Below are 27907 nucleotides of genomic sequence, written 5' to 3' on the forward strand. Positions count from 1 at the left end.
TTTTCTTCCTTTCTTCCTTTTCAAAATCATTTAAAACATTCTACATCCATCCCAAGAGCTCTCCACATTCCTCACTTTGCAAAGATTTAGTGATTATCAGGTATGAGTTGATAGGTGACAGTTAGTAAGGGTGAGTTGGGCGTGAAGCCTCGAGGGGCTAACGCTGTGTCAACTGGTGTGGTTGTTTGTAGGAGTTTTCAGCCTCTGGTCCTCAGTTTGTCATTTGGTGTCAGAGAGCTTTGCAAGGCTGGCTTGGCGGAAGGCGGCACGGTCCCTCATCTCCAACACGCAGTCCCTCACCATCTCTGTGAACAAGGAGGGCCAGAGGTTGTGGAGCACCTCGCCCTTCTGATTGGTGTCCGATGCCCTCTGGACCAGCTGCTGGAGGTACTGCTCGATCATGGCGGCGCGCTCCGACGACTCCACGGTGCCCTCCTGTCGGCGGAAGAACGAAAAGTTGGTTGACTGATTCAGTTCTAATGAAGACCTGGTGCAGGTGAGGTTAGTAATGGTTCCGACCAGTTACTACCAGGTGGAAACGCCCACACGAGCCAAGCCCAGTAGGTGCGGGTAGAGAGGCCCGATGACAGCTCAACTTGGAAAAACCTCTCAAACAGGGCGAAAAGGTACCGACGCCCTCGTGAGGTGGTTTTTCCTGTGTATCCATATGGAGGTATATGGCAAAAGTGTCATGGAAACACTCACAAGAGGAGAGAGAGAGAGATTTCCCACCTCGGGGCTGTCGGCGTTGCAGTCTCTGCTGGGGTAGTTGAAGAGCGCTCGACTCAGGCCTTCTCCCAGGAGCTTCCCGTTGTCTCGGAGCTCCTCCGGACTCAGCCCCGCCCGCCGCCCACGCCCCTCCAACAGGAACTGCAGCTGACGCTTTCTTCAGGGGTGAAGAGAGACAGGAGGAGGGAAGAGTCAGACAGCGACGCCGAGGCAACCAAAGTGTTGTGACACGCTCTTCCCTGTCAATAGTCTGAGAGTTCAGCAGATCTCAGACGCTGAGCTCCAGGTGAATGCAGATTTAGGTGTTTGCATCAGATGAGTACCGCTGGGTGGGAACGTGGAAAGTGTTGTTGCAAAGCAAAAAAAAGTGTTTTGGAATCGTCTCCTTGGAATCTCGTGTGACACGCAACTGCACCAACATGTTCCACAGGCCGGTGCCAGGATGCTGGAATAATCTTTTTGAGAAGAGCCCGGAGGCAAGCATTCCATATGGGATACGATAATTTATAACGTGTGTGTGCGCGCGTGCACATGTGTGCGTGAGATATTATTTGCCCGTACCTGCATGAGTGTGTATCACTCATTTGCTGCTGATTGACAAGGCGAAAACAACCTGACGGAGGCAGAACTCTGGTCCTCCTCACAATCAGAGAGAGAATCTACATCTTCTGCAGCCGTCCAACACAAGTGCAAAAAAACAACAACAAAAAAAAAAAGCAAAAGCAACCCCAGTCTCCATCAAGACACTGACAGGTAAGAGGTCAAACAGCATTTAGTGGAGGAAACTTATATTTTAACTTGTGTGTGTGTGTGTGTGTGTGTGTGTGTGTGGAGTGAGGGGGGTGTTGGGGGATTATGCTGCTAGCAGATCACAGTGATTATGATTTTAGAGCTGATGTGAGGCTAATCCTCGTCCTTGGGTTGTTGTGCAATATTGCCCGCGAACAAAGTATGAATCCAGGTCAGTTGCTAGAAAGATGTCTGCATCACAGTAGCTATTTTCACACTACATGACCTTGTTAGGAACTTAGAACCCTCCCAAAAACAGCAACCCGGGTCTAAACTTAGTTTCAGGGAATTTATTTGGCCTCAAAAAAATCTCTGCTCCAAGCATTTGTCAGTGTACCTGAGACTTTCTGACCAGGGAGCTTCTCATTGGTCTTGTGTCTCAAGAATCTATCTCGCCGGCCAGTTTCATTTTCAAAACCAAGCAGCCTGAGAAAAGCATGAGGCGCCTTTCGAGCTTGGATGTGGACAGTGAGAAGAGAGGAAGTGGAGATCGTTGGAACAAGATGCCCTTCAGAAGATGTTCCAGTGGGTCTTTCACTTCACACTGATACTCTACATTCACTTTTCACAGCAGACTTTCTGGTTGTTAGTTGGTGCACATAAAGATATTATTCACCTATTGGGCTTTTTGTTAATAGTAATTAGAGTGTGAAGATCTTTTCTCACATTTTTCTGTGTCTAGATTTACTATTTGATCTATTTTCAATAGATGAACTTTGGTCCACTGTGGTGCTGGAGCCAGTTCTAGGTTGAATGTGCGGCACATTAAGAGCCTATAAATTGAATATGTATGAGTAAAAACCCACCATTGGAGGCAAGTAATGTGTTACACATATCCTTGGGACTGTTTGCTGATTCATCTTGTAATTGCTTTGGTGAAACATGGCTAACTAGCAGTACAGTGGGGAAACCTCAATCATAACATATCAGATATGCAGCTGCCAGAATTATTGGCATTTATTGAAAATATTTGTTTTGTTCACACCACAAAGTTCACATTGAGAGCTGCAAACTGCCGTGACTGCTTTCATCTTCCACACTCGCCCAGTCATTTTAATGTCCCAGTCTGTGTCCATCACAATAGATGTGGTATTTAAGGAGCTCCGTGTAATAGTGTTTATCTTGTGAGTCACAGATTTGACGCGGCTTTTTTTCCCAGCTAACGAATGAAACGTAATCCTTAGCAATTCATCCGCTTGAAAACCTCAGCTGAGTCTTGCTCTGGGAAATTGTGACTTTTTATTATTAAGAGTGATTGACCTCAAGAACTTCTGGCAGCGTGAGAGAGAGGAATGTCTGTTTCAAAGTGCCAAGTACCCACCCAGAGACACACAGTCTAATTCCCCTGGCTCCTCTGTGCCAGGCTCCGTCTCGCTGTCTTGCACTAACAAACAACATGCACACAAAAGCACACAAACCTTTTCGGCACACAAGTCTCAGCACTGGCCAGCTTATTCACGTGAATGAGTAACACACGCAACGAGCAGAGGGGCCTCCTTTAACATAGAGCTGTTCCACACTCTGCACAATCCTAACATACATACAGTAAATCAATATATGCTGTTCAAGACAGACACACCAACTCACTAACCATCAGTCATGGGTTGCATTAAAGCCGGTAGTGATGAAGGTTCTGATGCAGACTTTCTCACCTGGACTCCTCCAGCAGCAGGAGGAGGCGGCATCGTGGAGTTTCAGTGGCTGCTATATGACCCAGCGTCCCAAAAACACGCTCTGCTGCGATCACATCATTCATGGTCACCTGAGAAAGACGCACAAAGAGGAGTTAGCGTGCATACGACAAAACATGCCTGCATAAAGAGCAGCAAAGTCTGCACCAGATGGCCAAAGGTTCAGTAGCCTAAAGCACAGTTGGATTATCTGTGTTTGACTTTGAATCTCTGTGGTTCCTCATTCTATTCCAGTTGAGATGTGAAAGATACAAACTTTACAAAACAGAGCAATTTTCAAAAAAGCCAGTCTATCAAATTAAAGCAGCACCAAAGCATTTTTGTAAATTGAAATTGTCGTATCCGTAGACTCAAAAGGTTTAGTAGGATTAATTGACTCACTGCATAATTTGACAAATGTCACCTTTGCAGTTGACACAGCGCCTGTGTCTGTCTCTCTGCCACCTCAATATTAGTGAGCTGGATAATGTCTTAAAGCCAAGTAAATGATAGTGTGTGAAGTGTGTCCATAAACAGCTGAACAGCCAACCCAAGCTGTAGAGTTCTAGAGTTGTATAGTTCTACACACTGTGACCACTCAGGACTTCTCTTCTCCCGACTACCAGTCAATGGATTGGATTCACCTCCTGGCCATTGATCCTCTGCAGGTTGAAGTGGTGGAGCCGGTAGATGACGAAGGAGCGCCACAGAGACAGACTGACCACCGGGTTCCCCTCCGGGTGGATGGTCAGCTGGTCCAGACGCCTCACCTGAGCCAGCGCCGCCAGCTGGAGAAGACGACTGATGTTGGTTTCCAAAAAGATCAGGTGCTGCCGGAGAAAGTGACAGGGTTTATGAATGAACACCTTTAGTTTATGACTGTAACATTGTCTGACAGTGGTTATTGGGTGGATTGTGCAAGATCAAAGTTTAGTTTTTGCCTCTCCTCAAGGAAATGATGGATTGTGATGGACGTGCGGCTGGTTTGCTCACCGACAGGTTGGGGAATTTGACCCTTATTCGCGGCAGTGTCGGTACAATGGCATCAAAGTTGATGTAGCGCAAGGTTATTACAGTGACGGCACCGGCGGTCTGAACTCCCCAGCCCCGCTCCAGGGCCTCCAGCGCCCCAAGTCCAAATAAGCGCAGGGTGTCTCCATCCAGCTCCGCCAGGTGACTGTCAGAGAGGGACAAGCTCTGAATGCTGCCGCTCCCTGTCTCCACAAGTCTGCAAGAAGACACGAAACAAAGACAGTCTTTGTGAACCCATCTTGATATGCTGAATGCACAGAATTTGTTGTCACGTCAAAGCCAAGGAGCCTCCTTGGGCCAAGAATGCTTTGCTCACATTTGTCAAAAGAAGACATCAAGCTATAAAAGGGGCTTAACGTCAGAACTTGCAGTTGATTGCCCTCCACTGATTGGAGTCTTGTCATCAGATATAGAGACGGCATTAGATACCCAACACTAATCACTTTGGGCTTGGTCCACAGACAGGCTAATAGCCCAGTTCATATTTCATACACCCCAAATCTCATCCCAACTAGAATGCCAAACAGGCTTGAAAACTAATCCTTCTGATGAGGAAATACAAATCCCAAATTCTTGTTGGAACGATTTAGACAATGTGCAGAAATGTGCATAAAAGATGTTCATGGGAATATATGGAGCCATGCTGAAAAATGCTGTGCCAATGTCATGTTTCTGAGAGTAACACACACAACAGGAGAAATGTCTCTGACCATGAGAACAGAGAGTGCAGAGGGCCTGCAAATGCAAAATTCATATTTGACCAAATCAAAAAAAGGAAAAAGGGGAAAAAAACTTCAAACAAAACAAGGTAGGATTTAAAAAACAGATTTCCTGTCACACCACTAACTAATCCAGCAAAAACAGCTGTTAAAATGCCTGCAAAACCAAGTATCATCACAATGGTTAAGCAATCCTTACACATTTTTAAAAAAGTGCGGTCAAATCAATAGAACACTGGTTAAGAACAAATGCAACACTATGTAGGTTGCAGACAAAGAGGTGGTAGCTGTGCCTTGTTGCATGCATAGATCAAGTAGACCAGCACTGCTGACACATGACAGAAATTTAACGGATTTAGGAATCAGGAGAGGGATTTAGGATTTAATTCAATATCCACCCAGTAAAGCGCTCACAGGACACAGTTGGGAAGGGGAGGCCCATTCAAACACATAGCTTGAAGACTGACCGGACGGCTTTTCTGTCACATTCAATGCAGTCAGAGCAGTCAAATTCCTCATTTCCAGGTGAGTCCAGGTAGCTACAGCTTGAGGCTCCCTTCTCCTACCTAACGTTTTGTGCTCCACCTATTGTCATTCATTTTTTTTAAAGACATCCAGATTAGATGAAAGTGCTGCGGGTAGCCACAGTAGTAGTCGTTAGACTGCCAATTGTCTCCTGTATTTCCCCTGTGCTTTGCAGAAGTCATTTCCTGCTATTCTCCAAACTGGCAGGAAGGTGCCAGGTTAATAAGACACTGAGACACTGAACTGCACTTGACCAGATCAATGCGCAAGATTTCTGGCATGAAATCCAAGTGATCCGTGTGAGGTTGCAGATATATATAAAGCACGAGCCCGGTCCAGGAGCGGACAATGAGTCAGTGAGCCGCAGACTAATCGCCACAGTCCACATCCTGTGATGCCAGCGTGCCAGCAACAAGCGGAGCTGGAAAGCGAAGCAGGAGACAAAGCACGGCATGTAAATATGTTGAGCTTGGAGTGCCGTGAGTGTGCCTGGAGGAGAGCCACCGAAACCCTGGAGACATTGTCACCTCGCTTCCACTCAGAATAGTGGCTGGAGGGTTGCCAGGTGGCACGACATCCCCCCTCTCACACAAACCTCTGAGAGAAGCAAATACGGGCTTTATTGCAATTACATGCATCATTCTGGCTCCCGCTAGACCATGAATCAAACTTAATTAAGGGCCAACCCGCTCCCTGCTATCGCAGTGTTAAAAAGAACATGCGTCTCAGCAGCTAAATCCCCCCAGAGACCTGGCCCGAGGCATACATCTGTCTTTAATGCACCGTGATTGCTGTGAAACGTTAGCCGCCGAGCTGCGCTTTCAAAGGAACATTCAGTCATCATCCCTCCGCTAAAGAGTCAAAACAAATGGCTGAAGTGGCAGTTACTGATGCAGCGCAGGTGTTAGCCTCACTAAGTGGCCGGCTCTGCTTCTATGAAGTGTTGCTCCTGCGCTACGTGATGGTTTGGATTTCAGCTGAGCTTTCACTCGAGGAGCCTCTCCATTCAGGAAGATAACTCTCTGATTTATGCGCCTGGATTACCACCTGTTCCGGATCACTGAAAATCTATTTATGACAAAAGTCTCTCCATTTCCTGCCACGGCGACAGAATCAAGTCGAAAATAAATAAATCATAGTAATGAAGCCAGCGCAGAGCGGCAGTTTCTCAGTTGGGTAGAAAAGTTCTTTCCCTTGGACGTGAATTGCAGTCAAACCTTTTAAGTTACAAAGGCCAGTATCCAATGACACAAAGGGAGAGCTCAACCAAAATTGAAATTTCACCCATTTATTTTCGCCCCTGTAATTCGAGACGGTGGGAGCCATTGGCCGCCATGTACTTATACATAAAAAATACGACCAGAACATAGCACGCCTCTATCATTGTTATATGGTGGCATCCAATATCTGGACTGCACAGGCAGTCCTTTGAATAGCGATGTTACCTCCACTGTAGCCTCCTGGCCTGCAGTGGCATTCCTGTAGCACCACAGACAGAGTGCAATGTTTAGTGCATTGCAGTAGCATTAGCACTACAGTAACACAAGTAACTGTTTACAAACAACAACTTACAAATGACTGTTAAATTCAGATTTTTGGAAGGAAACTGAAAAAGAAAAGTCACTGGCTTTGCTGCATGGTCATTTGAATGTGCAATCGAAAAATCATGTCATATTTCTAAATGAAAGAAAACATGCACGCGTTGCAAAAAATAAAAAATCCCCAAAGACCATTGGCACACAAAGCGGATGCCCCATTCTCTCCATGGCTGCCACTGAACACATCCAGATGCCTCGTCATTCACCAAACCCGGAACTCCCTGAGCTTAATGGACGACCCGCAACAAACCACCAGCTGTCTCCTCAGCGTGCAGAAAGCAGAAGCGGCCTGCTTTTCTAGGTACGCGCCAACCCCGACGACCTGAGATGCGATGTCACAGCCTAGCGAGGTGGGAGTGTTGATTCACGGGCCTCGAAAAAAAGAGAGGACTCATCCATCATCTGCCCCCTGGCGCTCCACGCCAGGGAGGGCGCTGGCCTTTTCTCTGGCGTCTCGTGCTTCAGCAGTGTCCGAGGTCGTCCTGGCTCCACTGTGTGGGCACTGAAAACTCTTCAAGTGCACCCACACGCTGTTGATCAGAGAACTCCTTTAGATTTCCCTCCCACTGCACGCCTCCTTTCACGCTAGTGGAGTTTGTAAATGCTGTTACTGTACCAACCAATAACAAGCCAAAGTAGCACAAGTTCCAAACTTGAGAAAAACTGTAGTAGGTTTTCAGACACAGGTCTTGTTTATTGCCAAACTCTGTTAAGTCTCATGATAGTTATAATAAACCTGGCAAAGCTGAGCCGCCGCCACTGAGGGATTACACTCCAGGCCAGTTTTCATATCCTGGCACAGGAAGCGGAGGCGTCTTTGAAACGTGATGTCAGTCCTCCGCACAGACCCCACTCTCATCCGAGCCTGCGGTACTCGTAACTCACTGCGCTGGACTGTATATAAGAACCCAATGCTTACATTAAGCTGGCCTCAGACGTTTGATTTAACTTATAACATGGTGTTGTAAAGAGTGGAACGATGAAAGCGGTCCTGAGCTACGCAGAGACTCTGGGTTTTTTGGGGACTTTTTGTTTTCTTTTTTTTACCAGTTAGCTCGAGTGCAGCCAAAGTCCACGTCCCAGGAGCCAGTGAAAGGGTCAGGAATGTTTTTAAGATGGGTTTTGGTGCACTAGCCGCTGATCAAATCTATGGGAGATGATCTTGCCACGCTTTTATTGTGATGGCCTGTGCTGTAACTAAGGCTGGGTATCATTTTAAAGATTTTCATTCCGGTAGCACAACAACAGTTGTACCGTTACAGAGTACCAACACTTCAGCAAACAGAATCAAACTGAAAACTCACCACCGACTGTTGGAGTTGCAGCTGCATTTAGACACTAACCTTGTGTCTCAATATTTCAAAAAAAATTTAAAACTCATCAGGTTCATAATAAACACCCAAAAAGAACTGACAAATATAGTGAGTTTATATTAAACAGTCGGAGTAGATAAACCACTGTAGTTTTGCTGTTAGACGGTGGTTCTGAGAAATGTACGATAACATGGCTGTGGCCAAACGTTGCACAAGTCATAGACCCGGACAACAAACGACTTTGTTTAGGTTAGAGGTATTTTTTCATTAGTGAGTTGAAGGAACAGCTTGGTCTCCTCATTCAGCAGGTGCCTGCTATTGTAGCAGCTAGAAGGCAAGGTGCCACTAACACTATGGGAGGACCTGAAAGGCAGCATCAGCAAAAACAGACTTCAATGTTTCACAAAATAGGTTTGAAAGCGCCCAGTTTGCACATTTATTCTCTTTGCATGAGACATATGAGTTTGTGCTTTTTTTCAGGCCTCACTCCACTCTAATGCAATCCAAAAATCCATAAAAAACAGCCACTGGCTCTCTTAAAAGTATTGATGCGTGTGCAAACTGGCAAGTATCAAAAAAGCTGATTTTATTTTAACTCAGCAACGTAGACTGACTGTCTTCACTGGTCTCCAATTTTTTTGTGTGAGCGTTTCCTTTTTAGTCGTGTTACTTTTTAATCACTGTTAAAGCATAAATGGGTGCACATTTTTATACACAGGCGTCATGTTTTGCCTTACTTGGGATCTCGGGGGCTGTTTGGCCGGCTGTTGCTACGGAGTCTGCTCTCCGTCCCGCCTGACGGTCGCTCTGGTCCAGAGCCGGGACTCACACGTCTGAGGAAAAGAGAAGAAACAAAAAAGCACTCAGCATGAGAGACTTTGTCCACAGCCTCAACATGCATCCACAAAGTGCAGCAGACGGCATGAAGGTTTTTATCTGGAGAGCTCCACTCAGTCTCACCTTTAACCACATCCCTCCACCAGGGTGAAACCATTTTACCTGCTCATTTAATGTAACCTTTTGGAAAGCATACTATTGAAAGGGTTAAAGTTGAACTGACCGTGAAACAATACACTCTTTATGAATGAAAAATCCAGTGACTAAATGATCTGTAAATGTTGTTCAATGTTGTTCAATTTCAGGAATATTTGTTGTTATTTATGCGAGATAGGATTGAGCGCTTGATTTAGTTTAGTCATAGGTGCGAGAGCCTTCGACTCGTAATAATCAAAAACATTTGCTGAATAACAAGGTTCAGCTGATGGGAAATTGTTCATCCTGAAAGGAAACTTTGTCCGTCATTATGGAAACTCAATAATTGCCTCGAGCTTTCGAGCCTCGTTGAGGTGAGACGACAAATATCAGCAAGATTCAACACGGTGGTAGTGAAGCTCATGCATCCAGGACCAACACACACACAAGAGCTGTGTTTTGTACCTGGGCTCATCTGGGGAAGGATCCTGTGCCACGCCATTGGTCTGGGCGGGGCTGTGGGCGGGGCTGTTCTCCGGACTGACTTCCTCTTTGGCGCCGTTTGTTGGTGGCAGCTCCAGATAGGCCTTGACACCCTCCCACTGCTGCGCTGCATTGCGGATGGCCAGACGCCTCTTCTCCTGGATGGGTACGCACGCACACACACACATACACACACACACACACACACACGCAAACAGACGGACAGAAATGGTTTTAAAGGTACAGTGTGTACAATTTCTGCCATCTAGTGGTCAGACTTGGGATTGCAGTGCTCAATCCTCCCTCTCCCAAGCTTGCCAGTGACTACGGTGGCCTGCACAAACCTGGATACCTCGTCCACCTTGTTCTTCTTCCTTCGGTTTGTTTGAAGACTCGACCTTTAAGAGGGCGTGTAACAGGCTGGATTGTCCCGATGGGCTTCCTTAGTGCAATGGCAGTGCAGTGGCAGCTAACTTGGAGCAAGACCCTTCCCTATTGCACTCTGTATATTCTCTCTATTTTATGGGTAGGAAAATCAAATTACTTTTATTGCACTGTGGGCATACTTTTTTTATCAATATATTTACTGTACGTACATTCAGCTTTTACCAATATGAAAATCATAAATTAGGCCAAATGTTTACAAACTGGCCCTTTAGGCTGTGCACAAAAATATACCTCCTCCTTCCTCATCTGCCGATGTTGATCAGAGATAAGACAGCGTTGGAGAGATTTTTCAATTGTTCTCAGCAGCACGTTCAGTTCAGCCTGCCAGGTAATGGAATTTGCCCCTCCTCCTCGCCGATGCAGGCGTGAGTCAGAATCCATTCGTATTGAGGGTCCGGTCCTGCCAAGCCCTCGGCTGCAGCACTCACCCTATCGTCTTCCCAACACGAAGGACTAGCAGAGTTAGGTTACCAGGAGGAGAATCTATCGCACACGTCTCCGTGCACAGGAGCAACCGCTGTCGCCACAGCTGGAGCTCCTCGGTGTACACTCGCAAAAGCCACATGCATCGACACACATGAAGAGAAAAGGAATTGCCCATGAACACGAATACACCTTTCGCTGTTTGCAGAGATGACTTGCAAATTGCAGACACACACAGACACACATGTAGCTATCAGTCTGGATGGCGGTTCCACTATACAGTGACAGTGATGCGGGGCATCTTGGAACATAGGATGAGGAGAGGATGCTGTGAACCTGCTCATACTGGCCGCGGAGAAAACACAAACGTTCCAGTTTTATCCGTGCAACAACCTCCACAGGAAGGAGCAGTCGGGAGTCTGGGACGCAGACGCTGTCTGGGATGCAGGCTTCTGTGTTCATTAGCTTTAAATTTCATTTGCAGGCAGACAAATACAAGAGAGTTAAATCATCTGAGAGTGGTACCTTATGAATGGTCTGCTTGTGACTCTCCCTCTTCTTCTCCTCCTCTTTCCGAGTCTGTACGCCAGCCATGCGCCGATCCTCGTCCTGGAAAAGATGGCTGGTGCAATCAGAGTGTGGCTCCATTCATGAGTTCTGAATAATTCAGGAGAGAGAGGCGGGTGCAGGGGAGTGCGGTGGGGGCAGGGGGCGGTGCACGGGTGGGGGGGTCCACAAAAGGCGGCGGCAGAAAAGACAGTTCTGTGCACCAGAAGTGGACGGTGGCGAAGGACGGGAGGGGAAGTGGCACCGAGCAGCTGCGTCATCGGATTATCTGTCTGATTTTCTGTCTCATATCAACTGAGCCCAGCTGTTGGGCAAAGCCAAAACTCCCAGAATGCAACGCTGCCGGCACAATCTAAGTGTGCCAGTTCAGGGGTGGGGGGTCGGGTGGGGGGGGAGTGGGGGATTTGAGCGGCGTTAGCAGGGATGACGCCTCAGTGTGATCGATAGAGGCGAACTGCCAGCATCACTGTCAGCAATACTCAGACTGACCAAGAACTCAATCAATCCAGCAGAGCGGCACATTCAAGATGAACACAAGCTGCAGAGATTGATCAGTATATTATCAACTCATAAAGTGCATTAGATTTCACTTTTTAAAAAGATATTTGGTTGGCAGCCCTTTCTGTTGTTTATTTTTATTTATTTTTTTTGCTCTTATGGTCTAAAGACAAAGTTTGTTTATATTTAATTCATCAAAAAAAAAAAAAAAAAAAAGATTTTAAAAGGTTTATGAAATGTTCCAAGTCGTGGACCTTGGCTTCAAAAATGGCAAAATGTAATCAAATACAAGTTTGAGAAGTTTGAAGTTTGGCAGAGCTTTGGAAAGCCTGGCCCACATAGACAGGAGGAAAACTGCACTGCTAGCACTGTGCACGGTCTGTCTTCATTTAGCTTGGTTTAGTTTGCATGGACAAAAATGAAAAAAATTGAGAAAAAGTATTTTTTGTTATGACAGTAATATGACACGATAGGATACATTTTAGTCTAATACCAGAATTGCTTATCAATACATTGATGGACAAAACACATTAAAAGACAGAATCACATGATCTTTTTTGTCTCAGAAAGATTGAAAGCCTCTCTCTCTCTCTCTCTCTCTCGCTCGCTCTCTCTCTGTCTCTCTCTCTCCCTCTCTCTCTCCCTCTCCCTCTCCCTCTCTCTCTCTCTCTCTCTCTCTCTCTCTCTGTCTCTTTCACTGAACCTTCTGTCTGTATTTTTAGATTCTCCTCTGACTATATCCACGTGGATTCCCACAGGGAGCAGAGAATTTCATAATCTGGCCAAAGGCAAAGTGCAAATGCTGCGTCTCCTTGATTTTGGCGTTAACTCCCACTTCATTCATAAGTAACAGTCAATCAGCTCCCCAGGCAGGCGTGAGCTTTTCTTTCTGACAATCTGCCATCTGTTGCGAGCGCAGGAGGTCTTGAGGTTGCTGGTGTGGATTGTGAGTTTACATCTGAATGGATGCAACAGTGTTGCCTTGATAGCTATCAGCTGTGCTCTAGAAAGCATTTTGTTGGAGGCCTGCTTGTCAGGTGACTGTTAAGAGCGATGGGACCCAGTAAAGTGGAAATTCAAGTGAAAACATGAGAAGTTTTTTTTTTACTTGGAGCATTATGATCTTCTCCCCCTGAACTATGCAGAGTATGTAGTGTCGGCACTGTGTGTGGTCCTCAAAGTACAAGCTGGGGCCTGGATTGGTCCTGCTTGACAGACTCTGCAGGCCGACTGTTATTTCTCTATAGCGCAAAGCTGGCGTGCAACTTAAATGCTATGACATCACATCAAGGCGAGTAAACAATCAGTTTTCTTAGTGCTGGATACACACTGGATGGAGGTACTGTAGGCAGCTCGGCCCATGACTCATTGCACCTGCAGCGTGTATGCACCACTTGCTGTGAATGGAAAGCGCTGTCCCGTTGTGGTTTCCTGCTGAGTTAATTTTAAAAGCAGCAAATGGTGAAGTTTATCATCAGTCAGGTTCGTGTCCAGACGGAGGCTCAGTCGAGAATCGACATGTGTGAAAGTTCCAGGAGGAGTTGATGGCAACACAAGGTTTGGAACCAGCGGCTCCAATCAAATGTTTGATCTCAATGTACAAACACAAAGGCTTCTCTCAATATTGTAATTTCTCCTTTTTTTAAAGAAAAAAATGATTAATGATCTCAATGTTGAAATTGTTCTCACACACAGACACTCGTACACATCCTTACTGTGATGCGCTTCATGTCCAGCTGTTTCAGATGAAGCACACAGCGCAGGACGGCCTGCTTGTACCATGTCTCCAGGGCTACAGGATTCCCATCCAGGGTGAGCTCAGAAAGAAAACACAACTTTCCAAGGCAGGCTAGCTGATCAAAACTGGAGGGAAAGAAAGAAAGAAAGAAAGAAAGAAAGAAAGAAAGAAAGAAAGAAAGAAAGAAAGAAAGAATTCACATTGTGAATGAGACTGAATGAGAATTCCAGCCACAAATAACACGTACATGTACTCAAGCAAGGCTTCGGTATGTTAAAGGTGTCCTGTCTGCTCCATGATGTCACAGACAAACCATGGCCCAGTTGTTGTACCATCCACCAGGCAATGCTGCAGGGTTTGGGCCTGAGCTGTACCTTGGCAACAGACCATTATTTAACCAAATACTCTGCAATTGCTGAGTCGTGTCTCAACACGATTATTCAACGGCAATGCCAAATATCAAACATGTTTGACATTTACAATCTCAAATGCCTGTATTTATTTATATGTAAATAAATAAGTATTTATATGTAAATGAATAGATAAAGGTAGACAGAGAAGCATCAGCAGTCAGATGTTGAGTCCTGGAACACTTAAAAACGTGATGTTGGAGACAAAAATGGAAGACAGAAGATGCTCACTCATCACCCTTGATCCTTTTTTTTTTTTTTTTAACTTTTTTTTTAACTTTTTTACGGCAAAACACAACACTGTCCACAACAGCCAGCTGCAGCGCTGATCACCTTCCACATTTGATGTGAAGTCAGCTTTGGTTTATGCCAATACAAGTGACATCCCATTAAGGGGGAAGGCCAGTTTGGAGATGTTACTTCTTGAAAAAAAAAAAGAAGTGACTCATGATGTTGCAACAAGAAAATAATCAGTTGTGATGTTGTGACTTGATAATTGGCTGCTGTTTGGCCGACCCAAGTCCCACATGACAACTTCTCCCAGCTCTGCCTGCACTCCTGAACCTTTAATTCAGGCCTGCACTGAGAAGCCAAGCTAAACGTCCACGGAAAACGGGTAATTTAGTCGACACGTTGACAGGCTGACATTACCCAGGGGGCAGAATGAATGGAGAAAACTCCACTCGGCTGCTGCTGATCAGCCCGTGGCAGAAAGGGGAGACATGAAAGAGCAGAGTCACGCTATGCAGGCCAGTGGAGACTGTTGCTAATTTGCTCTAATGACCTTGGTGAATCATTTCCCTGGGTTTGCTGGTGGAGCGCCTGTGCTCAGCTGTGCCTGGTGTCAGCCAGAGGTGGCGTCAGATGCAAAATAGGGCCTGAAAACAAAGCTCTGATGAACTATTAGTGCGGCCGCTGCTCCGAGGCGAGCCAAAGTTCACCATTTAAATCGTGGCCAGCGGGGAGCAAAACACTGGGGCGAGGAAGCAGTTGAGCTCATTCTGTAGGCGGAGTGACGGCACAGCCTCGACTCTGCACTGGAACACGGTGTGCAACCAGAATACATGCAGCGTCCACTCTGTTTGCCACTGACGCCCTTGAGATGCTTTGAGTGATCTCATGCAATGTCGCACAATTACAGGCAATGTTTGTGTTAGCGCAATGTGCAAAAAGCACGATTATGAATGGAACTGTCATGAATTGCTGAATCATTATGTAAATCAGTGTGAGGAACGCTCCCTCGATAATGCTGCTGTGATCGAGAAGCCCTCGGCGGTGCCTGGAAGGTGCGTTAAGGTCCATCAGGACAGTAAAGTGCTGCGTGGGATAAATGATGGTCTCATTTGACAACTTAGAACCTCCACGACTAACTCATCCTGTCCTCCTGTGGTGAATATATGGAACTGTATGCACGTTTCATCAAGATGCTACAGTCTGCTGATGAAAACAGTCCGTTTTTGCACTCTGACCAGGGAAACTGTCGGCATCATGTCCAGCAGTGTTTTCCAACCCTCTACCTAGCAACAGAGCAGGACTGTTCTCCAATCAGCTCCATGGGCCCATTAGGACCGGGCCACTGAGAGCAGTTAGCCTCACCAAGAGAGTTTGTTGTTGTTTTTGTTGAGTTATTTGCGTTTCAGTAGATCAGAGGCCTGCGGCATCGCAAAGATGATGGGGATATTTGTTGGCAATTTTTTCCCTCCCTGTCACTGACACTCTGTAACATCGTGTCACCATCATCCTGTCACCACAGCGCTGCGGTCGACCCGACACGTCAGGCCGTATCTGTCACCGCACAAGGTGAAAAAGAGGCTGGTGAGCAGGGTCCCGTCCTCAGTCCCCAGTCCCACCCGCAGGCCTCACCTGCTCAACAAAGCTGCACCTAAACGTGTCCTCGACAAGGCAGGAGGCAACGCTGCTGTGAGCAGTGAACTCTCTGACATCACTGGGCCCGAAAGGAGAGAAGCAAAGAGACACTGACCAGTGGGGTGGGGGGGGGGGGGGAGGCTTGATCAGGGTTTTCTGAGCAAGACTCGCACCTCAGCTTCTTCCAATCTTCCAAAAATACAGCTGAGTGCGCTAATCTTTGAGATGTGGACTTAGTTTCCAAATGGAAGTGAGTGCAAACGCTTCAGCAGCCTGAAGCTCCTGCTGTCAGGGCCATTTTCAAAGAGCACTTTAAGGGCAACTGAGCTAATTTCCAGTAATGAATGCATTCAGGTTGCTCTATTCTGGGTTACATGTAACTGCATCACCGCATAAAACCCTCTCAAGTGTTGCCGAGATGCCCCCCCGCCCCCCTCGCCCCCCTCCATCCTGCAGCTCGCTGGAGCCGAGCGAGGGAGCAGAACCTGCTGGAAGTGGAACTCAGCCTCGCTGCGTCTCCACCGTCCTGCTGGGCAGGAGGGAGTTAAGCGGCGACTCAGCTCTTACCTGATGATGCTGTTGCAGCTGAGGAAGAGGCGCTGCAAGCGGGGCAGGCGGTCCACCCCGGTCTGCAAGGAGGAAGAGAAGAAGGGGAGAGGAGAGGGAGGAGTGAGAGACGGAGGGATGCGAGGAGGAGGAGGAGGAGAAGAAGAAGGCGTCGGGGTGGAGGAGGAGAGGACGCAGCATCGTCACCGCCGTCAGGGCTCCGTATCCCCCTCCATTCCCTCAGTCACCTTGCAGCTCTCGGCTCCGGCGCACAGCATCCCCCCTCCCTCCCCTCCCCCCGACCACACTGCGCATGCACACACACGCGCGCATGCACGTACACATATGCACATGGAGGGGAGGGGCAGAGGAGAGAGAGAGATGAGGAGGGAGGGAGGGAGGGAGGGAGAGGGAGGGGGAGGGGGTGTGGAGCATCCACTGCGCTAATGCAGAGACTCCCCCTCCCTCCCACCCTTCCTCCCCCTCCCCCGCTGCAGCAGGCAAAGCTTCCTGGAGCACCAGGCTGCTGCTGGAGGAGGTCCATGCAGGAGAACAAAGAAGGAAGAGAGAGAGAGAGAGAGAGAGAGAGAGAGAGAGAGAGAGAGAGAGAGGTGGAGGTGGTGGGGGGGGGTACTGCACAACAGGACAGCAGCTGGCAACCGGTGGGGTCGCGGGGGGTTCAGAGGGAGGAGAGAGTGGGTTCACCAGCGCCACCGTCTGGTCAGTCCTCTGTGTGTGCACACTGCACACATGGCGAGGAGGAGGCCACGCCCAGCCAGGGCAGCCTGGACGAGCTGCGTCAGCGTCCCAGCGCTATCGCAGCCCACTGGCCCCACCCAGCAGCACCAGCAGCACCAGCAGCACCAGCGGATGGCTTGTATTGAGGTAACGCTGACCCCACACACGCCAGCTTCCCCCTCCTCCAGGCTGCAGAGAGCAGCAGGACACCACAGTCCAATCACACAATCCCAGACTGCACACGAGGGAATGGAGGGAATGCATTAACTGCCCATGTTCACGTTATCACCGTTTCCTGCATGTCAGTGGTCAAACCTCTCACTACAGTCACTGCAGTCACGACTGAGACTTTCAGGCAGCAAGGATTGAAAGGAACTGCCATTTAAACTGCCGCTTGAAATGTTTAAGATGTTCTTTATCATATCAGAGCTTTTTTTTCTTCATCACCAACTACAGTAAATAAAGGAACAACTTCTGTTTTCTAGTGAGTTCACTGACAGAATAGAGGCACATGATATTGATCCAAATAGACAACACTGAGTTTGTGATTTTGTATAAAAATGTATTATTAAAGCCAGTATGTAATCTTATTGGTCATATTTTACCAGCCCATCTTCCAGGTTGCATCCAAACTTCACATACAGCAAGTTTCTCTATTCTCTACATTTCACACCCTGCAGTCCCATCTTAACAAACAGCACGTCCTAAAATGAGGACGGTTGCACTGTGAACCTGCCTCACAACCTCACAATGATTCATTACTGTCTCACAAAAACTGTTTCATGTGGGGAAACCTTTTCTTACAGAGCTCAACTGCACCAGAAAAAACAAAATAGGGACCTAAGTCAGTTGTAAGCCAGTGCAGTACTAAATGAATGCATGCTTAATAAAATATTCCTGTTCAGTCTCTTTTCAAAAAAATAATTATATAAAGCTTAATGCTTACTAGAATATATATAAGGAATAAGGAGGCAAGTCGGAGACTTATTCATTATTATTTTAAGTGAATAGTTTTCCATAGTATCCATGTGTACATTTATTATTATTATTATTATTATTATTATTATTATTATTATTATTATTATTATTATTCTGTAAAAGGAGAAAGTGCAAGTCATGCTGGCTGCATCCTCTGTCTCTGTCCAGATGCTGGTGAGACGGCAGCCACGACTTGCTGTCTGTGCCTAAATATAGCAGCTGCTTCTCAGACAGAAAGAATGATGTCATCACTGAGCTGATGTGCTGCACAACAAAAGGCCACCAATGTGATGAGCCCAGAAAAAAAACAAAAACCCACACACACACACAAACCAATCAGCTCCGAGGTGTGTGTTGCCGGTGAGGCTGGTTACTGTTGTGTTGCTGTGTTGTGTTTGTTCCAGTGGGCGTGGCTCCACCCGTCGGCGCCGCTCGCCTCCCTCTGCTGCAGCTACGCTCTCCCCTCACTGACAGACAGTTTGCGTGTCTTAATTCTTCACACTCGTGCTCAACACTGACAGAGGCGTTCCTCCAAAAGAAACCAGGGGCTTCCACCTGCCTGCCCCCCCCCCCCCCCCCCCCCCCCCCCACCTTAACCCACCCCCACCATCTATGATTCATCCAGGCAGCGCTACAACAGAGCAGAGAGTTGCTTCAAAAAACCAACACTGAGGTCCGTGTGGACACCGCAGGGCATGGACAACATTCTCATACTGTTGAGCTTCTGCGGTTGAATAGCAGCGACTCAATGTGTAGGTTTTACAAGGAATATATAGCTGAGTGATGTGATCTGTGTTTCTTCTGCACTGCACTCTTCATGCGTCAGCAGACAAGTTCGACTGTCGGCGGCAAAAAGTGAACAGGTTTCCTGTGGAATGTGAACATAAGGTGTCAAATTTGAGGATTGCGGGCTTTTTATGTGAATACTGCAAGGTCTCAATAATAACATCATACCATGTTGTTTGGCGAAGAGAGGTGATTGAAACAATATGTAAAAGCAGTGAACGCAGCATTGAAATATGAGCGAATGTACATCGGCAACCCAAGTGCACGTCACATTCTTTCCATTTTCCATCACAGTCATGCCTGACTCATCACTCACCCCCCTTCCCCTAACCCCCCACCCCCCCGAGGCGAGCCCAGTGGGTGAGGTGCTGCTAATCCATTAAGTCTGTCTTTCCCCTGGCTTATTCCGTTTTCAGTGTGTTCTCACTGACAACCTAAACCACCACCGCCGCTGCTGCTGCTGCTGAAGAGGCAGGAAGTAACATTGACCGACGAATACCCCTCATTTCAAGGAGAAAAGATGCTAAAAACTAGGGATAGATGCTAATAATAACAATAATAATAATAATAATAATATGTGGGAATCTGTTTGGGTTTTCACTCCAGGTTCTCTGCCTTCCTCCCACAGTCCAAAAGCACCACCAGCAACCCTGACTGCAGGTCAAGTGGCAGTCAAAGGTGGATGGATGAAAGGTCTCAACTGAAAACTGGGAACTGCAGAAAAACATTTTCCTCTGCAGTTTATTCCAGAGCTCAGTGCTGGGGTAAAGAAAATGAATGACTGTAACATTTTACAATTGCGATTCAATGTCAGGTCCAAACATCTGAGCAGTTTTGTGCTGAGTTGTAGGTCAGTTATCCTTGATGACAATTTCCACAAGAGCACTGATTAAAGGGTGAAATGTGCACACCTGGAGGATGGCTGTTTGCTTTGCACAAGTTGCCAGCCCTTGGCAGAAAACACAGATAATGACAGAGACTGTGTTGAGAGGAAGATTTGCTTTTCCTGCACTGCTGTACATCAAATAAAACTTGGTACCTGACTATTAAGAGCAGAGATAGTCCAGTAGGAACCTGCAGGTGGAGGACAGAGTGAGTGATGGGAGTCGAGCAGAATCACTGATGTTTGTGTTCTTTGGACTGTGAACGCTGGAGAGCTCTTCCGGGATTTGGATGCAAATGAAGGGGCCTGTTTTGGCATGCACGGCTCTGTTGATCAGATTAAAGTATAGGAACGCCGAGGAGTGCATAACAAAAAAATGAGTCTCCCAGCTCCCACTGAGGCAGAAAAGTTTACGGTCGTTAGGCGTAATGACTGACTTCTCAATGAGAAACAGCGCCGTGATGCATTTCACCAGAGACTTTCTCCCAGAGACTTCATTGCTTTGTTTATGTCTTATTGCAGTTTGCTGAAAACTAGCCCGTCATGAAAGAAAGGACCAAACATAGGACCTTGTCTGCTTGTACAATAAGAAAATGTGTAAAGCGAGCTCCAAGCGCTAACATTTTCCTTAATTAAGGGTTCATTTCCCGATACATTGTAAGAGATGATTGCGGACGCCTGAGAGACCTTCATCAGCCTTCAGTGGATGAGTGTGAGCTAATATTAGATACATTTACACAATTCCTGGTATTCACCTTGCTGGTACTGCCAGTAAACCAGCACTGAAATAGTTGCAGCCTGAAAAAAATGACTTAGGCCATTATTTTAATAGGGTGACGATATACCGTACATACATACCTATATATACAGTGGATAGATAGATAGATAGATAGATAGATAGATAGATAGATAGATAGATAGATAGATAGATAGATTTATTATTACTGACAAACGTCACTAATCATAAATGGGCTACTTACTAGCACAGAGATGCTGTTGTCGTGCAGGTTGAGTTCAGTCAAAGAGTCCAGACCCTGCAGGCCCTCGACGGTAGAGATTCTGTTTCCAGCCAGGTTCAACACAGTTAGTTCTCTCAGGTGAGACACATTTTCTATCCTGCAAATCTGAACAAAAGAGGAGTGTCACAAAAAAATCTCAAAGTTTCACAAGATTGCAGCATAAATAAGCAAAGTATCCAACCAGGGGGACTCTGTGAGGTGCACCGACGACGCTCACAATCATCAAATCACATATTTAGGACACCATCAATCTCTTCACAAGTGTTTTGGGAGACGCAAAAGCCTCTTTTTTTTGCAATGCCCGAGGCGACCTCTCCTGCTGGGTGACACGTAAAGTGAAATGATAGTTTCAATCTTCCCTGAGCACTGCGGCTGAAACACGGCAACGATCAGCGGTGAGGATCTTGAGTGACTCGTCAAGCCGTGACTCCTCTTCGACCCCTCGGAATCATAACAAGGAACAAGTAGCTTAAGGTCAGTCGGCTGTTAAATGATATTCAAGCCCCCCGATCCCCCCTTTCTCTCTCTCTCTCTCTCTCTCTCTCACTCTCTCTCTCTCTCTGTCTCTCTCTCTCTCTCTCTCTCTCTCTCTCTCTCTCTCTCTCTCTCTCTCTCCCTCTCTCTCTCCCTCTCTCTTTCGGAAAGAATACTGCAGGGGCCTCTGATATAATGACACTTAAATGCTTCAGAAGAATTCCTGCGAGTTGTTACAATGATAATGACGTCCTGCCCCCCTGTAATTCATACTGTGAAGATCACATTAGAGGTCAACTGGGTTAAAAAAGGATATAAAAGAAGGCGATAAAAGGTCCACTGCAGTTCATGCATGAGAAACGTCAACAGTACTTCAGCCATCAATGATAAAAACTGGTTTACATTAGAATTAAAGATGAGGTTTAAAGAGGGAAATACATTCACTGGCTCCTAATAGGTAAAATTTGCTTCAATTCGTGTTATCACAAATATCAGCAGATCAGCCAATCGCATGGCAGCAAGTCCATTTTTTAGGGAAGTAGATGTGGTGAAGATTTGCTGGAGTTCAAAACGAGCACCAGAATGAGGAAGAAAGGGGAACCAAGGGTCTTGGGCTGGTTGATGGTGCCAGACAGGCTGCTCTGAGTGTTCCACAATCTGGTGATCTACTGGGATTTTCACACACCACTGTCTTTAGAGGGCGTAGCCCCGAAAAGATGGCTGCCGTGTGGAAGAAAATACCTTGTTGATGTCAGGGGTCAGAGGTCAGAATGGGCAGACTGTTTGGAGACCACAGAGAGGCAACAGCAACTCATCCACTGTTCACAGCTCTGGTCTGCACAATAGCATCTCTGAACACTCAGCACCTGCACCAGCAACAAGCTCAAAGCAGAGCAGCGGCCGCTTTGTTCAGGATCAAGGAGCAGCGCCGTGCAACAACAGGAAGTGAGTGGCCAGTGAGTGCAGGCCTTAGCTTCTGACTGAAAATACCTCTTGGAAGAGCATTATTTCGATGCCTTACACCGGTCCATTAAATGTTCTGTCAGAGTTTGCACAAAGGCTTTCAGTCTTGCATACTGTAGTTTGGTTAATACTTTGGGCTTATCAGGAATACAGAGAAAATGGGAGCTTTAAAGAGGCCTTCAACTTGGGTTTAACAAGAGGTTTTGAATTTCTCTCACTCTGACTTTATCAGTGCAAGACAATGAAAGATATGTTTGACTTTGATATTTGAAAACTCCTAAAAATGGATTCCGTGGAGATGTAAAAGGAGGGTTTAAAACACACGCAGTGAGACAGGGAGTCAGAAACATCTGCTCATGGCAATGGTCCTATAAATAAAACAGTAAGTACGAGTTATACACGTCACATAGTGGCCTTGTGTTGTCAAAAGGGAGGACACCATCACAGATAAACAGAGCTGCCTTATCGCAGAACTCTGAGTTTGTTTTGTGTGTCATTAGTGGCAGCGAGGCCTTCAGAGCGCCGAGCCTCCCGGACATGACAGATTAACTCAAACCTAATTAATATCATCATCCTGACCTGTGGGAGGCATGGTACTGTATTTCGCTCTTGGCCGTGAGATCAGACAGACCCCCGCAAAGCTGTAATGCTTTATTGTTTTACAGACCCCGCAGGTCAATCTGTCTTCAAAGTGCAGACTCCTCATGTGGAAAACATCACCCGCGGACTAAATGCTGGCTGGCCAACAGCACCAGGTCACACTTGAACCCAAGCACTTGGTCACAGAGACCAAACATTCGCTGGGACGTGCAGCTCCCAAAGAGAATATCTCCTTTTTGAACTGCTCCTGGCCGCAAACTGCAAATGAAACGACATCCTGCCGCAGGAGGATGAGGGTAAGAAGATACACTGGGAGCCTCGCAGGCCTCGCTGCTGGAGGACGGGAGGATGAAAGGATGACAGTGATGTACTGCTTGTGGCTAAAACGTGAATACAATAGCGGCGGGAGGGGGACGAGCATCTGGTGTTCATCGGCCAGGAGTGACTGAAGGGACACAACGGCTGGCTTGAAAGACTCAGACATTGAAGACAGGTGTGTCCAAGGATAGCGTGTTGGATTGACCAACACTTCACAACCTCACAGGAAAGAACAGAGGCGCTGCAGATATAGCATGAGGACGCTGGCTAGCGTGGCTAGTGCTGCTATCAGCGAGCCGGCTACCACCAAGGCAGCACATTTCAAGCAGGCCTTTGAACTGAAATTGAAGTTTATTGTTGTTTGTTTGGTTTGTGAGTGATCAAATTTTGTCTAAACTCTGCTGACCATTTGTTTTTGAATAACCAATTAGAAAAGCAGAAGCAGTGGTGTTTTTGGTGAAAGTCACTGATTCTGGCGAGTGCTTGGATTTAAGTTTGGAAAGCACGGTCAGGAGTTAGTGAGCACCTCATTCAGACCTCACAGCCAGATCGTTTTCCAGCCCCAAGTATCAGAAGCAATTTTTCAATGAACAATTATCATTCCACAATAAACAAAAAACATGTTTTAGTAAGTCAACATGAGGCCACTTTGTTCGAATTCACTTTAGAGGTGTAAATAACAAAAGGCTAACTTCTTTTATGAGCACACTGACTATATTAACCTTCATTTGAGCCAATTTTGTTCAAAAGCAGAAAATAAATAGAAACACACTCAAATTCTGATGACAATTTCATGCTGCCTGGAGTCAGACTGTAGTAAACATATGAAAGCACCCTGGGTGTCTGCTTGTGAGCGGAGCAGCCAACATCAGTCTCACGTAGAGTCTGGAGTGGGTCTCTGTGGAGGGGTGTAGGCGGCAAGTTGGCAAAACACTCATTTAACCTCAGGACGTCTCCCAGCTCCGTCTTATGTTTTCATGGGCTGATTTCTTTAAAGGTCTGCAGGCTGTTGTCTGTGTTTATAGGCTCATCAAACAGTTTCTGGCAGTAGATTGGATACAACATGATAATCAGATAGCAAAGTGGCAAACAGTTGCACCTCATGAGGTGTGTTTACATGCTTACTAACATTCCACCATTATTGGCACTCAGGTCATGTAAACAGCATATTAATGCTGTATTTATTTTTTATTTTAGTTTTTGTTGAGTTCAGATCCTCTCTTTGAGGAGTTTGCATGTCCTCTGTGTATGTGTGTGTGTGTGTTCTCTCCAGGCTCAGGCTTCTCCCACAGTCCAAACACGTGCACATTAGTTCTGAGGACTGAGAGCTCTAAATTGTCCGTGGGTCTGAGTGCTGTTTGTCTCTCTCTCTCTCATCAGCCCTGCAATCAACTGCCAACTTGGATGTGATAGGATGTGGCTTCTCAAGCCTGACTGACCTCTGGCCGTCATGTCAGTCTGACTGCAGTGCTGTGGGAGCTTCTCCTTACACAGCAAACTAACGACTATTTAGTCACTGCATGGCGGTGACGGAGGACAGAATCCACCACAGTGGATAAAAAAATCAGGATCTCCTGATGTGACAACTACGCCTGAGAACAAGTCTGGATCTCCCTCTCTCTGTTTCTCTCTCTCTCTCTCACACACACACGCACACAAATGAAGAAATGGTACCTGGTTGTCTTGCAGGTCCAAGACGTTGAGACTGGTCAGGCCTTGAAGGGAGCACATTTTGGTGAGTCTGAAAAGAATGCCACAAGAAGTGTAATATAAATAGCTATTGTTGTGGAAAATCCCAAATGAGTGCTAAACTGTGCCGCTGAACCCGTCACTGTTAGTAAGTAGCACCCAGCATGTTTTGAAGGTCAGTTCCCTGAGGAAACCAGCCGTGTTTGGGTCAAACTATCCGTCCGTGCAGTTCAGCATCTTTATTTGAAACATGGGCCCAAGAAATAAAAAGAGAACGTCTAAAAGGGAAATTCAAAATTTTTACGTCAAGTAAATGAAACATTTTTTACATTATGTATTTCATTTGTGTTATTCTACAGAAGCCATATGTGGTCATGTTGCTTCTTTCCTCTGTGTTCCAGAGATAATGCGAAAAATAACTCAATAAATGTGTTTTTTCAAGATCCTGAGTTATTTATATCATAATTGTACATATTATTGTTCTCCGTGAAGGACGGGGACAGAAGGAAAGGGATAAATGCATGACCACTTAGGGCTTCTGTATTATCAAAACTTTTTCTGAGAAAAATACTTTTTTGCTGAAACAGCAATTAAAAGGGATAACTTCCATTTGAAATCTAGTTTAACCAGGAATCACAACTAAATAGAGTACTATCACTTCTTATCATATTTTATCAGCATTGGATTTTAAAAAGAGAATGAAATGTATTAGCCAGTATTAGTCAGAATGCAGATCTTTCCAATATGCTTACGGCATTTACATCATGAAATGACTTCAGATTAGAGCAACAACCGACCACAACGTCTGCACTGCTGCTTGTCAGAAACCTCAGTTGTAGGACAGTTTAGACTGCTGAGTGGTGACGGTGCATGTACAGATCTGGCATTTTTTTTCTGAGCTGCTTTAATTTGTGCAGCCAGTGCAGACGGCCGACCTGTTCTTGCCCAGCAGGAGGATCCTCAGGGAGCTCAGGGCTTCGACGCCGCTCATTTCAGTGATGTGATTGTCAGACAAGTTGAGGAAAACAAGCTGTTGCAGATGTGAGAGGTGCTGGATCCTCCTTATTAGATTGTGCTGGAGGCTGAGCAGCTGCAGTCCACCCAGAGCGCCCAGCTGAGGGCATTCCTGCAGACGGTGCCTGAGAAATAAATTAGGTAGATTTGACAGTGGCCAACTACTCACGCAGTGACAGTAGCAACAACGGGATGATGCATAACACTGATTTGGAATGCATTAAAATGGTAATTCTGGTATTTATATTCTCTCAACTGGGCACCGAGGGCACAACGGTAGCTCTTTGCTGCCTTCTAGTGGCAATTATAGCTACTACCAGTCACGAGGTTCAATGGTGGAAGCCTACTACGGTGAACAGATCAACAGGGGAGATCTGGGAATCAGTTGTGGAGGCAGAAACATGACTGGGCTTAAGGTATATATTCATTCTAGTATATAACTTAATCTTCTGCAGTCAGAAGCTCAAAAAAAAAAATCTTATTTGTGAGGACAAAATAAAAATGGGCAGCCACACTGGAGACCTGCACCTGTCCAAGCACACGTGACAAAGACTGGGTGCAAAACCATCACAAGAGAGAGAACAGGAAGCAGGCAGGGCAGTGCAACAGTCGCCACCAGGACCTCCTGATGCAGAAGAGAAACACAAGACTGAAAATCAACGAATCACCAAAATTGAGAACCGTAAAAAAAAAAAAAAAAAAAAACTGATACAACTATATTCTAATCCACAAAATGCTTTGAAAACTTTGACTTCTTCGCTGTACCTGCCGGCCTGTGAGGCTTGAAGGAGCTCGTGGGCCTCAGACTGTGACCTCCCCTTCTGGATCTGTCTCTGGATTCCTGAACAGCCCACGAAACTGCGTCCAAATGGCTCAACACGCCATGATCCACCAGTGGAGCCGAGGACGACGTGAGTCCACCTGTGCATGATGGTGCACGAAACGTCTGCACAAGGTCCCGCCGGTTTTCTGCTGTCGCAACCACACCGTGAATTCACAACAAAATGCGTGAGCTTCACATTTTGTTTGCTTGTTGTTGTTGTTGTTGTTGTTGTTGTTGTCGTTGTTGTTGTTGTTGCTCTGCAGTGGCAGCTCACCTCTGTTTGGGCCATTTGTGGTTTGATGGGTGTTTGGTGGTTTCTCTCTGACGGGATACTGTGAGTCACTCTGTATGGGGATAAAAAACGACTGTCTGTGCAGCGTGAGAACGCCTGCGTGTGTTCACGAGTCAGACTCACCATCTTCTGGCCTCCGTCTGCTGGGAGCAACTTGGGAGCTGCGAGGTGCAACTTGTAACCTTTGACCTGGAAGCAAACAAGAAAACAAGTTGGGGAGAAGAAAAAGTTGCCTTGCACTACTGAAGAATGGAATATTTCAACTTTATAACTCTATAACATACATACATACATACATACATACATACATACATACATACTTTCCATATTCAAGTGTCAGTTTAGGCGGTGCTAATTAAACTAGTAGTGTATGTGTGTATTTACAATAGGAGTGAGGGTCGTCCATCTGTCACTGTTGTGTTTATGGGATCGCATCGTTTCCTCTTCAGTCCGCCCGCTTTATCATCACCGCCGCTAAAGGACGGAAAGGGGAACTAAATAAAGTAACAAACAAACAAATACGAAAGCGATTATTGTTGTTTGTGTTGCTGTTTTTGTTTTAGCTTGTTCGCATTTGTCGCTAGCGGCGTTTCCTCTCCCAACTTCCTGGAGACAAGCGCTGTTGCCATGGTGACGGCACTGCTGATGACTTCCCGTGTACCTGAAAAGAGTTCCGTAGGGAAACCGGCTGCTCGAGCGCGTGCAGCTTCATCATTGATTTATGGTTTTTACTCGGGATCTTTTGCATATTTTTTTTTTTTTTATCCAGCGCGATGAAGAAAATTACACAAGAAAGCTACGAAGATACACGTGTGATCCTTGTTGTTGTTTTTTTGTGGGGTCTTTGTTATTTGTGTTTTGGCAATACTTGCGTCCCTCTTTTTTAAATGAGCGGTGCAATGTGTCAGCACTGCAGTCTATTACTGAGATTTTTCTGGACCTAATATTACCTTTCTGAAACAATTGATTAATGTGGTTTAACCAGGTTGGCGTAAAGGGGCTTAT

The 27907-nt window shown here is 46.3% G+C and overlaps 1 protein-coding gene across 3 annotated transcripts; it reads right to left on the reverse strand.

The window, feature by feature from the left end:
* On the reverse strand, nucleotides 1-27841 carry lrrc49 (leucine rich repeat containing 49). Of its 3 annotated transcripts, none has more exons than XM_076047042.1 (19): nucleotides 27287-27841; nucleotides 27026-27091; nucleotides 26885-26954; nucleotides 26553-26756; nucleotides 26316-26412; nucleotides 25709-25912; nucleotides 24759-24825; nucleotides 20691-20834; nucleotides 16347-16408; nucleotides 13481-13628; nucleotides 11226-11309; nucleotides 9813-9988; nucleotides 9113-9208; nucleotides 4182-4416; nucleotides 3833-4018; nucleotides 3171-3280; nucleotides 2840-2902; nucleotides 733-886; nucleotides 1-435 (listed from the first exon to the last, which is right to left on the reverse strand). In XM_076047042.1, the coding sequence occupies exons 1-19, from the start codon at nucleotides 27335-27337 to the stop codon at nucleotides 220-222; spliced, it is 2433 nt and encodes an 810-aa protein (XP_075903157.1). In that variant the 5' UTR covers nucleotides 27338-27841; the 3' UTR covers nucleotides 1-219. The 3 variants fall into 3 exon arrangements, with proteins under 3 accessions (XP_075903157.1, XP_075903148.1, XP_075903163.1); XM_076047033.1 differs by having other exon boundaries at nucleotides 26553-26759; nucleotides 27287-27840; XM_076047048.1 differs by lacking the exon at nucleotides 2840-2902 and having other exon boundaries at nucleotides 26553-26759; nucleotides 27287-27838.
* Nucleotides 27842-27907: the final 66 nt, after the last annotated feature.

The sequence above is a fragment of the Nelusetta ayraudi genome, unplaced genomic scaffold, assembly GCF_046127955.1.
Source record: "Nelusetta ayraudi isolate G7.1 ecotype Tasmania unplaced genomic scaffold, CSIRO-AGI_Nayr_v1 ptg000005l, whole genome shotgun sequence".
Taxonomy (NCBI): domain Eukaryota; kingdom Metazoa; phylum Chordata; class Actinopteri; order Tetraodontiformes; family Monacanthidae; genus Nelusetta; species Nelusetta ayraudi.

What these genes read in the sequence shown, in the direction of transcription:
- lrrc49 (XM_076047033.1), bottom strand. Translation starts at nt 27,337, where the DNA reads ATGCGATCCCATAAACACAACAGTGACAGATGGACGACCCTCACTCCT. An exon ending in TGTCACGTGTGCTTGGACAG is followed by an intron (nt 25,913 to 26,315) that starts GTGCAGGTCTCC and finishes TTTATTTCTCAG; the next exon opens with GCACCGTCTGCAGGAATGCC. An exon ending in TGGACATGAAGCGCATCACA is followed by an intron (nt 11,310 to 13,480) that starts GTAAGGATGTGT and finishes CATCTTTTCCAG; the next exon opens with GACGAGGATCGGCGCATGGC.